This window comes from Pieris rapae, chromosome 21 (assembly GCF_905147795.1).
Source record: "Pieris rapae chromosome 21, ilPieRapa1.1, whole genome shotgun sequence".
Classification (NCBI taxonomy): Eukaryota; Metazoa; Arthropoda; class Insecta; order Lepidoptera; family Pieridae; genus Pieris; species Pieris rapae.
Window position 1 is genome coordinate 6784217 of NC_059529.1, and position 17013 is coordinate 6801229.

The window sequence follows — 17013 nt, forward strand, 5'->3', positions numbered from 1 at the left end:
TAATATAAATTTACAAGTATTTTTAATTCTATCATATATTTTTTTAAGTAACTTCGTGTATTGCATTTTATGGCATGTCAAATTTTGTTAATGATATGACATCGAAAAAGGCGCGAAAATAAAACCAAATAGTACACGATCAACGTTTTATTCTTTTATACACGTTATGATTTGCAGCATAAGATACGTTTGATGACTGATTAACAATAATGTTTGAAAATAATGAGTTTTTAATAATCATACAATCATTGTATACCACCAGAAAGCCTACTACAACACCGCGATTGAGACAACAATTTAACTCGTACCACGAATTTTTACGAGAGTTCTGAGAAACCACATAGGGTTTGTCCGTGCTATTAGTGACGTCATAATAGTTGTGCAAGCTTATTATTAAGTCAATAAATAAAATCGGTATTTAAGGTACTTAAAAAAACAAGGAATATAAACGCTCATAATTCTATTATTGATGGAATTTTCGCTTCAGAAATATATAATATTGAGATGGACCTCGCTGACAAATCACAATGGTGTTATATGTCTTCCCTTTAACATTTTAATTACATTTAACCTAATATTTACATTATCACAACATCTGTTTAAGGCATATATTTTTCGGCACAGCGGTGTATCTAGAGGCACTTATATTAATAGCAGCCTTACTTAAATCCGTGATTTGTTGACATATGAATTAACTTTATCTATAGATTTTCAAAATATAACATTTTTTTTCATCAGAAATATTCTCCCCAACGTAGTCTTTTGACCACAGAGTTCCGAAGAACGTAATGAAAAAGCAACTTTTAATAAAATGTCAATTTATTTCTTGTAATCAACGCTCTTGTCATAGACTATACGAGGTGTAGAGAGTATAGATGTCTATAGTTGACAGGTACATTTGAGATATTTATTAGTAAGGCAGTTGACTAAATGCATGTAAATCGAAAACAAATTATAAGTCTCCAATGTTTTAATTCAATCTTTTGTGCCTTAAACATAGGGCTGTACACATTATACACCTTACACTAATTATATAAAATATACAATTCTGTCTTAAAATTACTGACTCGATTTATAATAAATATATAGAATTAAAGCCCAAATTAATAAACATTTTCGACATTTTAATACTGGGATGGGAATGGTAATGGCTACGCCAAATGACATTTCATTGAGGTAATAAGTATTGCTATTGAAACTGACAGGACATTGACAATGTACTTAAGAATTAAACGTGTCTAAGAGTCCCTTTAAAATGTCTTTAATGAGCGAATTATGTCATTGTCGTCTACAATTTTCTTTTTTAATAATCATAATATAGTTCCCCGTTACAGATTAAACTTATTAGTTTTGGCAACTAGCGCCCCGCTGAATTAGGAACTTTGAAAAGGCACCAGCCACGAGATTCAACGTAAAGCTCCTAAGTAACTACACAATTATTGTCGTCTTTGTACTAGAACGGACGTATTTAAATCATCTTCAGTTTCAAAGTAATCTCCTCTGATTCTTCTCTTTTAACCAAGGACAGCCTTAAACGATTCAAGGGTCATCTTTCTTTTTTCTTAACTTTCCTTCTGTGTGTATCGTCTGGGTGACTTTTTCTACTGCATCTGAGAGGTCGTCGTCTGGCTCTATAGCTGATGATAAGGCAGAAATATACGCACATGCTATCCTTAATACTGACAGCTTAGACAGTTTCTGGTTATGACTATACGCAGGGATTGCTTTTCGAAGGGTATCAAAGGCAGCGCTGATAGTGTGAACTCTTGTTCTTTCTCTAGCGTTTGCTTCTATCCGTCTCTCTCTCGTCATGTTCTTGTAATTTCTTTGCTCCCTAGGTTTTTTGTCAGAGCATTCTTCTACTCCTGGATGAGGCGGGACTCGCGGAGGTCCAACTGGTTCAATGATTGGTATTGGTGGTGGTGGTGGAGGCTCGAGCGGTCTTCTTCTTTGTCTGAGTAGGCTAGTTTCACTGGTTTTCTTGACTAAGGAGAGAGGTTCGCGTTGTGGTTCCTCTACGAATGACCACGGTCGAAAAGGGGATGATGGAGCGTCGCTTTCAAAGCTGGCCAAGTCTTCTCGCGAACCGAGACGTAATCTTTTCTTTGGTGGTTGTCTCGAAGGGGATCTGCTGTGTTTTCTATCATTCTCAACCAGTCTAACTCCAGAATCGTCAGAATGTGCTGGCCCAGAGCACGAGTCGTCATCTTCACCGCCAGACACGAAGCCAGCGTCTCTTTCTATTATACGTTCTGTAACAAGAGAAAATTCATCATTAATTTACGTTCGACCCAGAATAAATGATATTTGTGTTTGGTTTTTGTACATTATCTTTTCGTGTGTCATGTTTGCCTATTAAATTTTTGTCCCATAAAAAATTGTATATTGTGGTTCTTCTACCAATGTATCGAGCGTTGGGCATCTCTTATCAATAAAAAAGAGTAATGAAAATTAATACGTAAGGTGTTTATAGTCTGGCACATCGCTATAGGCGATCAGACGCTTCGTTAACAAATGCGTCCACAAGCGATTTCATCTGTCAGACGTAACAAAAAGACTTCCCGCTGTTTATAGCCCAGCAACGTATCCACAAATAACTATTGGAGCAACGAAACCAACGATTTACTTAACTATTTAAATCAAACTATATGTATTGAATAAAAAAATACAAAAAAATTATAATTTGTTCGTTATAATCTATACCAATGGAACTACAACCTTTGAGGTCTGGCCCTTGGCGTATACAATACGTGATCATTTCTAATAGATCTGCCTTCAGTACCCAACCGATTTTTTAGGAAGAAGGCGACGGATTCTTAACAACATTTTCCCTCGCCGTTCACAGCCTGAGGTCTGACAAACCAATTAATCTAACATTAAATATAGTTCGATTTGCTTATCAATTTGATTAACAAATTTGAATCAATTAAAGCAGTTCGGAAAGCTTAATGTGGGTAAAACCAAATAATTTAATATATTCATATAATATTTAAAATGGGACAACAAGCTATTATAATAAAACCACAATTTTATATCAAGTTTTATTTTATAAAAACATATGTGTTTAAAATAGTGAAAATTCGTCAATTTTTACGAAACAAAAATATTTTTTTTATAAAACGGTAAACGGGCAAGATGACACATGACATGACACTCTCAAAGTCAGAGGGCTCTCGAATGCGTTGCCGGCCTTTTGAAGAATAGGTACGCTATTGTTTTAAATTCATATTAAATGTCTTTTATACTAAAGTGCCAGGATATTATATTGCTACTATTTTTATTAAAGAAACAACATTTTTAATTAAGTTACAATATTCAATGTCGAAGATAAATCACATATACTGGTCACCGCAAGCGCCGGCGCCTGTGTGACGTCATTGCGCCCGCGCATTGCACATGAGGTGGTTTTAAATTACTGCATTTAATGCAAATACCTCAATAGCCTGTGGGAGCATTTTATTGTATTCGTAATTGATAGAACCCAAAATAATAGGGTAAACACATATAATAATTTAATCAAATCAATAAAATCTTTATAATCAAAGCTAAAATATTAATTACTAATTTTCGATATTGATTTGATTTGAAAGATAAAACCCAGATGATTAAAAATGTCCTCGATAAATCATTTTTTCCTAAACAGTATTTTGCCAGAATTCGACTCTGCCATGTAAACACGGGCGTTATTGCAGCAAGGAGTATTTTAGGGTATCCGGCTAAATTAAAAAAAAAGTATTTAAGGCAGCATCTCAAAACTAGACTAGAGTAAAAAATCCGCAATCACCGGGGACGGCGTGGACATACTTCACACTGAGATTCCGTCCTGCCTTTCAGGCGGTTGATCATCTCGCAACTGATCATGCTAGTAGAAAAAGCCTATTCCGGCCGAGCTACGCTAGCCAAAACGAATTCCATAAAAAAAGCAGTAGGAGCAGTAGCTAAGACAATATAAATGTGGTATCTAAGGAATAAGAGACTTCAAGATAGCCTCTGGTACCATTGTAATAATATTATTCGGAATTTGTTTACTAATTAAAAATACAGGTAAAACCTTATAGCGAAAATGGCCTAATGTGAAACGCGAGAACTGGTTATTATCTCCGCATTCCGTTTCCATAGCAACCATGTTTTAACACAAAAAGTTTTTATATTTAATATATAAAAAGTTTGTACAGCATTTTGTTAAGGTTTTGTTAGTGTTGACAAAAATTTACAATTTTTTTTTCACAGATTATAATTTGCGAACTAGAATCACGTGTTTTGATTGTTTTGATGAATTACTTTTGTAATGGTAAAAATCACGTACGTGATAAGATATAGACAACGTGATAGCAATAATTAATTATAATCACAAGACTAATGCTAACGCGCAAACCCAACAACGACCCAAAAATTAACGCGTGCCAATAACCAATCGACGGATTGTAATAGCAATCTGTCGATACCAGATATCCATGGTAGGTCAGATTGGTGTATGTGGATAGACCTTTGTATAAAAATGACAGTTCAACTATGAGAACACAGTTTTTAAAATAATTAAAAAGCTATTTGATATAATACATATATTAAACATAGACATGTATATTAGAATATTATTTGTTTTATTTACTTTATTTGTTTTATATTGATTATCAAATATGAGAGTAAAGAGCGAAGAGATTGCATTCTATTAGTCGCCAAAAATGGATTGTCTTCCAAAATGGTTTGGTTATTGGGATGCAGATAGGAGATCGATCGACTGTCACGGTCCGATCTCAGATTGTTTTCAATCTGTGATTGTGGATTAATTATTGGGTTCGGGCGTAAACGGTATTTTTTTTTAAATACAATAGGGGGCAAACGGGCAGGAGGCTCACCTGATGTTAATGCTCGATGCTAGAGGGCTCGCGAGTGCGTTGCCGGTATTGTTTCATAAATCTTTAATACTTCTTTAAAGTCGACTTTTACAAACTACTTTTTTCAAAGAATCCTATTGGAGAAGAAGCACCGCGGCTTATACCATAATGATCACAGCTACCGGAATTTCTTTATAGCGCATCGTAGAATCAAGGCGCCAACCAGCCGTCCAAATCACCATACACCACAAAACACATAATTACGGGAAATTCGCCTCTATGTCATTCAAATACGACGCGTTCAAGGAATTTGAGTGATAGACATAGCTTTGTCAGCTATCTTCTCACACTACAGGTGTTTTTTTATTCAAGCCTATAGAAGACCGCCCCGCCTACGTTTGATTGAGGTTTTAATTGGTTTGAGGCTTTACAAAGAATCGACATTCAAATTAAGCGTTCTATTTTTAACACTTTTCTATTAGTAACATGTATTAACTGCAGGTAGTTTAATGATTAACTATGGTGTGAAAGGCAAAGTGGTAACTTTGAGATGTCCTGGATGCGAATGGTTAAGAACTAACTGACTGTCTCGCCTGTCTACCAAGAACAGTGAATTATATCATATACCGGCCATATAAGGCGTAGAAGCGATGAGGGATTGGAGAAACTGATCGCGGTTGGTGACACAGAAGGCAAAAGATCACGTGGCCCTTCACCAACCAATGAAAGTATCAAATAAGTCTCAAAACTATACTCTGAAAAAGAGGCACTGGACAGAAATCGGTGGAAACAGATTGTCCGTTCCAGAAGTTTCCTTGCTGACTATGACGCGAATGAGCTACCGACTGACGACGAATGTTTGTCACAACTGAGCATTTTTAATCAGATACCGCGCACTATATGGAACCAGCTGCCCACTGAAGTATTTTTTTTTTATAGAACAGGGGGCAAACGGGCAGGAGGCTCACCTGATGTTAAGTGAAAAAAATTTCCGAACCAATTCAACTTAGGGTCCGTCATGAAAAGGCGTACACATTCTTGATACGGCACAGCACATGTAAGCCTTCCAGCAATGTGCTGGTATTACTTACATACATCAGATGAGCTTACCTCTCGTGTATTAAAATAAATTGTAAGAAATTGTTCTTTTACAGTATTACTCTTACTTATACATTAACAGTTCACGCTTAATTAACTTGTTAAATATATAATTTCATCGAAGCTAAGGAGGCTTTACTGACCTATCCTTTTGTCAATTAAGTCCCTTTGATATAATTATTAATCTATAATTATACTTAATAGACTGCTTACACAAACACAGCTGTTATTTCCTTACATTACAAAAATAATAGGGCTTTAATTTCACATCAGGTATAAATGACACCTTGAGAGAATACTGAAACTTGGTAATATATCACGTGGTCCACAATAAAACACGATTTCGTTTTAAGGGCCGCGCTCATTATTTTGACGTGTTAAAGGGGGCAAAGATCCGACGTTTTCAAGATCTCAAACAGCGATAGCTGACTGAATCTTTGGCGCCTAATTTAGTAAACTCGTTTGAAAAAAGAACTTCGGTGTATTATGACCACAGATAATGGAAAGATAAAAGATCACAACAGATAAATCACGTTTAAGTCCTTTTGGACACGGATGAACTATTTTGATTAACTCGTCATGTTCTAGAAATTAAATTAACTTCTAACCTATAAAAAATATTTAAATAAGTTGATTTGCAAGTGCCATTGTGGGAATTAGAAATGAAATGAGGAAGTGATAAGCTGTCAAAATATATTGCGGGCAATGTCTTCGCACGAATCAACTTAATCTGTGGCTAATGTATGAGAAGTCGTGATGGCTACTTTCACCTTTGGCGCCACTGGTACAATATCGACTTTTGTAATTAACGTTTCCTAAGTGTTTGCGGTCACAATATTGTTTCTTTATTTTGACCATACCTAGTGAAACTATTATTACTTCAGGACCATCTATTTTAATAATAATAGATAAACATGACGCAACATTATGAGCGGTAATAACGAAAACCCTTTTTTATTATTATTTATAGATATTCTAATTAATTTTGTTCCGTTTACCAGATTAAAATTATTTAAACTTGACACCTATCATTTAAGGATTGGCGTACGTAAAGTTATTGTAGGTAAACATTTTACTTGGTTCTTATGCATACATAAAATGATCTTTCATAGTTTAGTTTTATAACTCAATAAAAAGATTCGATAGAACGTTTGACAATTGGACCTAGCCATTATTTATCCCGGAATCCTTTTTATTCAGGATGAAGTCTGGGATAAACGTATTACTCACGTACAAGTCGGCATGAAGGCGACACCTTGGCGCCACACTGCCGCCATTGCTAAGTAACGCTACTAACAATTTCTTATATGGAATAGATATCTATTATTATTCCTCGTGGATATAAGTCGCCATTGATTAGTTTAATTAGTTATTTTTCTTAGAATTACGATCTAGTATAGTGTAACACGTTTTATTAATTTTAAATTACTTTGACAGTTTTGATCTTAATAGTAGCTGTATAATTTATTAAGTTATTTCGGCACATGAATCATTTTGGTTTCTTATTCTTATCACCAGAGTAATCTTGGTTCTCTATAAAAAATACCATAATGCAAAAATGTCTGCCTCCTCCAATATCACATTTTGCTGGTTAAATTTTATAGTTAGATATATGTTAGCAGTGATGTAACATAAAATATGTCTACTTATTTACATTCTATAACCTAAATTCTGTCATCAAGGCCCATTGAAAAGCGCGCCAACTGTAACAACAGACTATAAAGCAACTGTTTGTCTGTTGGAGACAAAACAGTCTATTGTTTCGCAGCCATATATAATCTGTGGATAGACTCAACACCGGAACACCTGCTTGCCATGTGCAATCAATATTTTATATTTAATAATTTAATCTTATTATTCCAAATCTTACAAATCCTCATCTGGACATACTGAACGACGCACCACAAAAAAAACGATAAAAATGTAAGCTGTGTTTAAATTCATATAAAATACAATGTTTAATGTATTTCAGCACCTGGTTGAAAGAGAAAAATTGCATCTCCGTGACACATTGGCAGGAGTCATTTGTTACCTCTATCCTCATTTTGAATTGACAATATGGCATGAATAATTTTCGAGCCTATCGCAGGAAAATCTATTACGAAAAAAACTGTTTTTCGTGTACTGTGATACGATATAATGACGTCTTATGTTCTGAATCTATCAACATCATTTCATCTATATTTTAATATAATTCGGAACTTTTAGTAGAAAATAAATATATGAAGAGAACATATTATATAACATTCACATTTATGAAACCTTAAACAACATCTTAACCTGTCCTATGGTCGAACAGAAAGTATTCTTATTGTGCAAAAATAGTTAAATTTAAAAAATATAAAGTGATGTAAGTAACAAACTAGGTGCCCACAACACAGGGAATCCTAGTCCCCACACCAGTACACTTTCTTTTTAATTAAATATCTTTTTTATGTGAGAAAATATACTAATACATTACGCTCATTCATTGTATAATACAACAGCAAGAAACAGAAGCGATGCAAATGTAAATGGATAGACACACTCTGAAAGGATCTCAAGCAGGCTCTCAAGAAACCCAAAAGAAAAGTGGAAGCGGGTCCGTCCCAGTCAAACCTGGCATCGCAGATGAGTCAAAGAGCTGAAAAGACTTAAAGCGAGCTAAAATACGAGGCTCAAGACCGAACGCGATGGAGGCTGGCTGACTGCGCACGCCATTTAAGTATTACATTACTGAAGAAAAGAATATTTATTAGATAAAAATACGGCAATTACAATATGTTTAACAGTTACTGAAACTTCGTACATTATAATAAAATTAAATTATTAGGGCTGCTACGGGTTTAGAATTTTTTTTACACTAGTTAAGAAAAGGACTTGATTCCTTTCTTGACCTTTAATATGTTTTGGTAATCGTAGAATTATTAACATTATTAGCAATCATATAATTATCAAAAGTCCGGATCTTTTGGGAAAACCCATTACAATGGCAACACTTAACCTTGGCGCCCTAGCAGCAATAATAAATCAACTACATAAAAAGTTAATTTCGCATGCGCTAACTTGAAATCGCAGCCAGATGGCTTATCCGATTTTATCTGCCATCTGGCAGAAAAAACATTATCTTCATTTGTTACAATGATATCAATAAAATTGACTTTAAAGGCACAACATAGGTACATGTTGATTTAATTATTTCATCATGACAATATAATCAACCAGTAATAATGAAATACATGTATTAATAATAGTAATTTGTCATCTATTTACAAAACCACAGATAATCATAGGCATAAGGAAAAAAGAAAACCAAGATTACAAATAAGATAAGTATATTATAAAATTTTACAATTATTTCTCTATACTGATAAAGAATAATAAATCATACTAATTATAACGGTTTTAATAGAGTAATTAAAATGTTAACGTATCAAATATCCCGGATACTCAAAACTATTCAAATTAGGCGCCAGTTTATCTCAAACATATTTATGAACTCTTTGATCCGACAGCAAATTAATGCAAATGGCCGCCCGAATGGAATGTGGCAGACTATAACAATAAATATTTGCATTTAAGAAAACAATGATATTTACTCATCGTTACATTTAAATATTATTTTTATGCTTATTAAATGTTTTATCAATTTGACGTAACACTGTATCCATAGATTTTTTCCGTTTGGCTGCATTGGTTAACCCAACCGGGTACTTCTTTAGTAATATTTCTTTAAAGGGCTTTATAGCGTTTTAGTTGACAGACTGTTCGTTTAAACAAGTACGTAATATTTCCATCCCTCATATAACGCGATATGTCTTCCCTACAACGCGGAGATTTCTCAGGTTATAATATTTCTGTGTGAAATTTATAATGATTTGTCAAGTCCATAATTAGTTTTGCGTACGTACGTTGTTATTAAATTAAACTAAATAACTTCATTAAATTTGTGTTCCTAGTTTTTTTTTATTTTTCATATGGTTTCGAGAATAATCCTACAAAGCGATTTCGTAGAACGCGTTTCCCTGCCATGTAATTAACGGATTTATTCATAAAGTAAGGGAAAGTAATGTTTATGTAAATTTAAAACTTGAAACCCCCTGTGTGTGGATTTTATTAGATAAAGAAATTTATATTATATTATCATAGATAGAAATATTTGCAAGTAATGATGACAATTCTTAATTGAAATTTAGGTATTAAATTTAATCTTTAGAAAACGAGATAAATACTTATCTCTGTATTATACACACAACACTGTGTGTTAAATATGTATGTAGCATTAAATGTCAAATATTTTAAAAATGAAAATCCGCTAAATATACATTCATTTATTGCAATAAATTGTGATCCTGACAATTTTATCGATATAAGTTGCCATTTTCATAGGTGTGCCAAAATTATAGACCAATCAAAAATATTGCTAGTGTCCAATTAAATCACAGTTCTTGGAATGCAAGAAATCTAGACTTATAGAACCAATTCATTAAATAAATCAAAGAAAAATAAATCAAGGTCGGGTATTTTCTTAATTATATTATAACGTGTCAGGAGAACCTATAAAGCATATTTAACATCGAAATTAAAACTATAGCAACCGGAAAACTAAAGAAATTAAAACGATTTACACGTTTCTTAGACGCCAACGCATAATATACGAAATTAAAAGAAAATCAGTTTCAATCTACGTTTAAACGAATTGATCTGTATCAAATTGGCGGGAACCAACACTTAGATGTGACGATGACGGCTTTTAGACCTCGAACTATCAAAAATATTGATAGTAAACAACGCACTATTTTTAAGATAGCTTTGTCAATGATGTAAATTAAATGTATACGTCAGTTCACTTCAATCGCAATTCGCATACGATTTGTTCACTACTGGAAATCTAATAGAACAATGTATTGTCGTGGAAGTTTAGTTCCAAATACGCCCACAGAGCGCTGCGCAAACCTAATCGACACTATTACGTACTATTCAATAACTGTGAATAATATTAAAGTGATGACCGTTAGCACTTCTAGGCTTTCAGTTTTTAAACGAACTTTTTCTGTATCCGCGTATCAGGGGAAGGACGATCTTTTTTGTCCACCCGCTCGCTTCCTCCCTTTGTTTTGTTCGACGAATTTCGGGCTTCCCGCCATCGGCCATCCCTTTCAATATTAATGGGTATGCAAAATCTAAGTCTTAAATAATATTATGACAATATCATTTAATGAAAAGTCTATGACTTAGGGGACCGTAGGTACTTTTATTATTTAAAAAGTTTCTGTTTTGTTTAACAGTAAGAACACTAATAATATAAGTACCTAAACTTTAATTATTTCCTTGTTTTGTGATGTCGCTTGAGTTATATAATATCATTATTACTATGTATAGTCATTAGTAGATTTTGTATTTGTTTTAGTTTACATTTATAAACCGTACGATAACTGAGGTCAAATAGCCGTTCACAAATGCCTTTAAGAAAAGCGGTCGACGTTTGATTTCATAAAAAAACAATTAAATTTCCAATCCCATAATTGACACTCAACTAGTTTATTCGTTTCTATACAAACTTTTTAAATAACAAAGAAAAGAAAATCTCTTCTGTGAGTTCCGCGCCAAAACTTGCATAGACAATAATTGATACGTCATCTTAATACGTCAATTAATAATTACGAGTAGTTGATTAAACAATCGCAGATCTGACCTACAAGTCACATTTGGACGTGCCTATCTAATCTTTTTGCGGAACAACTTTTAGTTAATTGTTTGCTAATAATGCAGTTACTACTGGACTTTAGGGTAATTCTGAAGGAAGATAAAAATTGTTGAATTGTCAGATTAATATTTTTCAAATAGACAGGTGTCATGGAGTTGTACCAATCGAATTCTACAAGTTGGTTTAAATTATAAATTTTGACAAAACTTTTTAAAAAATCTACGTCTTATGGTCTTTGTTATACTCATTTTAATTTTTCTTGTTTTTACGGCGATTACATAGCTAAATGTTTGTAAATTTTACGACTACAGTTTGTATTGCATACCATTGAACACTATAGGAAAAAAGAGGTAGAGGTTTTACTAATTGAAAAACTCTAATCACCGACTCAGGTTCAAAACGTGCTGTAACCGTTTAATGATATAAAAAATAGCATTTGATAAACATCTGCCAAAGTCTAGAACACATCTGTCTGCCGCATGCGTTTGCAGACTGCAAATAATTACAGCAACAATAAAAGCCTTGTACTCTATCGTAACAGATGTTTTTAATATTAATTATCGGAGAATGTAGAAACATCTTGTCAATAATATAGTCTTTGGTCAAAGAGCGGGAATTTGAAAAACTGTCACTTGTAATCTGTGATTGCGCCAATCATCCTGTGGCTCTAATGACTTAGACAAGTACTAATCAATCTAATCTAATTTACAAATAGAACTTAAGAGAAAACAAAGATATCCATCAAATCTATCCTCACCGTGATAATGCTTAGAACGTGACATTGGCGGAATTGTGATTGACACAGAAGTCGCCATTAAAAATAAAATGAATGAATGAATGAAAACAAAGATTTTCATATAAAATGTATTTCGAAAATATTTTCGTCTTGCCACGTGATATGTGTTGTAATAAAAAAATAGTACACTTCAGATTTTTACGATTGGCAATATTTTGAAACAAGATCACGTTTCTCTTACCACGTGAACAATATTTGTGAAACAAGAAACTGCACTGATATGACTTGATCGCTAATATCCGGTTTTTTACCATTTCGGACTACAAAAAGTGCTTTTTATATTTAACATTAATGGCTTCTTGTACTTTGATATATTTTTTGGGTATGGCTATCCAATTTTTTACCAGTGATGGCCTAGTGGCTTCATCGTGCGACTCTCATCCCTGGTCTATGTGCGCATTTGACACTAAAACGGTGAAGGAAAACATCGTCTGGAAACGTCTTTAGAGCCAAAAAGTCGAAGTCGTGTGTCAATTACAGGCTGATCACCTACTTGCCTATTAGATTGACAAATGATCATGAATCAGATACAGAAATCTGAAACCTACCTAAAAAGGTTGTAGCGCCACTGATTTAGTATTTGATTTTGTACCAAATTTTTAGGATCTAAAAAAAATTAACCTCAAAAAAATATAGTTAAGTACTTATACTGTTGTTTTATCGTTTAACTTTTTTTTAATAATGGTTCGGCTTTGAGAGCCCTTTTTACATAACGTATACATTCCTTAAATAGAATAATTCCATTAAATTATTCATCTGAGTGGAATTACAAGATCATGAGGTCGCTTTTTTCTATTAATGCTCCGAGCATTACGACATTGGGAAACCCCAAAACAACAAGATTTTGTTCAAGCTGTGAAACGAAATTATCGTTTCAAGTTATAGCAGCTTTGCAATTTTCATAGAAACTAGTTATTTCTGAACAATAAAAAGGGGATTTGGAGGAGTCCATACTTTAATAAAAATCCAATACTTACTTACGTTACTTTAAATTATACTCTAAATGCTGAATATATTTATTAAAAGAACAAATAAAAGATTTCAGTCCTCTTACACAACGGTAATAAATAATTAAACTGAGGGTTTTATTAGTATTGTACATTGGGGTCATGCACAGACTATATAATATTATGTAAAATATCCCATTATTGACAAGACTAAAAAAAAGTTTCATAAGACTAAAATGTTATGTCGAACAAAACTACATGTTAACATTAAACTCCTTTTCACGCATTTTTGTGTAGATAGTGCAGATATCAGAATCGACACTAATATTAACGAAATCATACATCTCTGAAAAAGCGCAAATTTATAGAAATTATTAATAGTATTCTAAAAATGAAAAAAATCCATAACGTTTTTAAAAAACAAAAATAATAATACGCGCCATTCTTCATCCTATACCCATAGAGTCATTTTGTTTTAGACATGCTGAATGTATTTCCTAAGTTATTGCACAGAAGTCACCCTTTACTTTTTACACAGATACAGATGTCAAACAAGCGTTATTACAGCTATTATGTCCATCTGCAAGTTCACATCTGGTAACCAATTGGGCTGACGTCATGACATGTGGCGACAACCAACAAAAATTATCCTAACACTCGTTTATCTGTAATATCTATAGCAATATTAGTGAGGTGAAGATTGTAATTGTTTATGGTCTAGTACAGTAGAATTGATTTTGAAATATTTTTAGATCCTAAATAAAGAGATGTTATCAAATAAATTCATGTGACAATATAATTTTTATATATGACGTTGAAAACTTTCGGATTAGTAGTGAATCACATTGCTATTTACATAACTAAATTTTTGAACTTTAAAATGTCCCTGGCGAATCTATTACTAATACATAATACATTCACAGAATATAGTAACTATGCAATAAAAACTGGCAACCTAGAAATAAAAAAAACAAACAAATTCGTTTCATTTAGATCTCATTCGACCCCCGCTATGCGACATGTGAACAAACAAAAAATGTAATCCACTATGGGATCCTTATTAGTAGGTTTTAAGAGCTATTTTTGTTATATTTGCAGAACACTTGTATGGTTCTTGTTTTCACCCTCGCAACATGTGTAGGAGGCGTTGTCAAACCCCTTCTGTTTAACTGATAAATAAATTAGTTTTGATTGATTTTCTAACTAACGAACTTGTCTACAACATTTACAATAAAAAATATTTATGCCCTAAAATTATTTTTATTTCAATACTAATTATATACGAGTTTGTTGAAATAAATCCATGAAATATAGATTGATATTAAATTAGGAATAAAACCTTCTTCGCGAAAACTTTTTATTAAAACCGTATAGAAATACGTTCAGTGCTAATTCAAATTATTAAAGAATGACAGATAGGGCGGAGTATAGTAAAAATTTTCTAGCTTTTGTTAAGGGTTTATATTTTGTGCAGCAATATCTATTGTTACATTGACATGAACATAAACTTGAACCCGTCTATATAAAAACTCATTGGTAAGCTTTAATCACGTAGGTGTCCAATTTGCCGTAGAAATTACACAACACCGTTTAAAGACTTAAATGTTTATTTATGAGAGGCCATATTTGGAATTCGGATTTATAGTTTGGACAGCCGCTGGCTTCCGGCGCTTGTAAGTGAACATTATACCCACGTGATTGTCATACTTGGTACTGTTAAACTTGTATAATTAGTTACAAAGTATTGTGACAAACAAATTGTTTGAACTATAATGGCGAAGATATCGCGATGATATTGTTATTAGCCTAACAGCCATTTTAAAATAAATTTACATGAATTGAAATTTGACTGAGTTTCTTTACAATTTTCTGTAAAACCTTGGGTAAAATCCCGGTCAACAGTGATTCCATTTTTGACGTATGACAGTCGGACTCAGTGCTAAATCTCGTTTCTGAATGTTAAAGTATTACAGGCTGGTAGTATCTAAATAATATCTAAAAATGCTTCTTAAAGTTACCAATTAATTAATAAATTATAACCTAATCATATGCTTGAAGAGTTTTCTATGCGGAAATCGAGATAACAAGATCGAAATAAATTTAATAAGTGTTGAATGGATCATTTATCGAGCCTATAAGCTGTACAGCAAAATTAATCGTATCATAATTAGCGCATCTTATTTTGACAATTAAAAATCTCATTGCGTAATTCATAAAAAACTATACAAAGTATTGTCAGAGAGAAATGCTGTCATTATATTACGACAAGTTAAAACCTTTCGAAGTAAGTAAATACAATTGCAATTGGATATTTAACAGACATAATCAATCTTAAATTACCTTTAACATCAGCCCTCACAGCATCCGCAGTTGTAACACTAGACATAATTATAATCTTCACAAAAATTCAATCCAAAAAATATAATCCTTATTAAACACTTAATTTTGCATATTCACACACATTAACACTTCATAATCGTAACTTTACGTCTTTCAGTTTTCATCAAGAAGAAACACACCCTTCCCGTGCAACGGTCAGAAGTCAACTGAAGTAAGTTGGCTCGACTCGAGGCGGGGTAAAAAAGCACGGCGCCAGGCCGGTCGCCCTTTAGAGATGCGCCCGACATGATATGCGATCGGCTTATCGAACGTTGAAAAATTGCTCACGCTTTTACGTATAGATGACAGCACTTGACAGTACCAAAATTACCAGTATGTGTCAACAGATAATTAGCGATTATCTTTTTCTTCACCGTATTAGATCATATGTAACGTACATTATATATGGTTGGAACATGTAAAACAGTTTCCGTGTTATTTGGGTAATTTGATTGTTAATGGAAGCAATTAGAAAATGACCTCAATTTTTAAGATTCAAAGTAATTTATAGAGGGAGACAGGAATTCTAGAAAGGATAAAGAAAAATAATTTGTTGACATCGGCATTTTTATTATCATACACATCATCACAAAAATATAGAAAGCCGGGATGCAAGCTTTTATTATTTAAATTCATTACTATAATAATTCAATCTGATTATTGTGCTGATTATAGTAATTCCTAATTTTTTACATATTTTTTTCTAAAAAATTACAGAAAGTTATGTGACGACGGAACACAAATTATTCACGATTTCCTCGTCTACCGAAGCGTCAACATTGGCTACAAAAATATTATAACACCTAAAAACATATCTTAATATTCGCCTTTAGCAATCTTCTAAGTGCATTTAATTCCAGATAAACTAAACGAAGAACAATTAAAGTCTTTTGATCAATTACTATTATATCAGAGAATAAGTATCGATATATCGCAGCACTAGCACCAGACGGACGCATTCTCGGTGCGGGGCGGCGACTTGTCGTGAACACCGCCTCGGATCTGAACATTTGTTACAACTTGCTATTTCCAAGTCCACATGTGCACTTGCGCATCCGTGACTCACGGTACGCATTACGATAGTTTACGATCGTTTATTCGCACTGTGTAACGAGCAATGCATTTGCTTCGCATTAGCTATTAAACTTTGATGTTTGCGACTTTTTGTCAAATTTGCAATTTTTTTTATAGATTTTTATATTTAGTGAAACAATAATGTTAGTAAAACAATTGTAATAATAACTGCCTCGTTCATTTTTCACATCTTGAAAC

The 17013-nt window shown here is 33.1% G+C and overlaps 1 protein-coding gene across 1 annotated transcript; it reads right to left on the reverse strand.

Moving 5' to 3' along the window:
- Positions 1-132: 132 nt before the first annotated feature.
- LOC110994726 (protein atonal homolog 8) lies at positions 133-15956 on the reverse strand. The gene is made up of 2 exons (XM_022261537.2): positions 15703-15956; positions 133-2252 (listed from the first exon to the last, which is right to left on the reverse strand). Exons 1-2 carry the CDS (start codon positions 15746-15748, stop codon positions 1540-1542), a joined length of 759 nt encoding a protein of 252 aa, XP_022117229.1. The 5' UTR covers positions 15749-15956; the 3' UTR covers positions 133-1539.
- Between the last annotated feature and the right edge of the window lie 1057 nt (positions 15957-17013).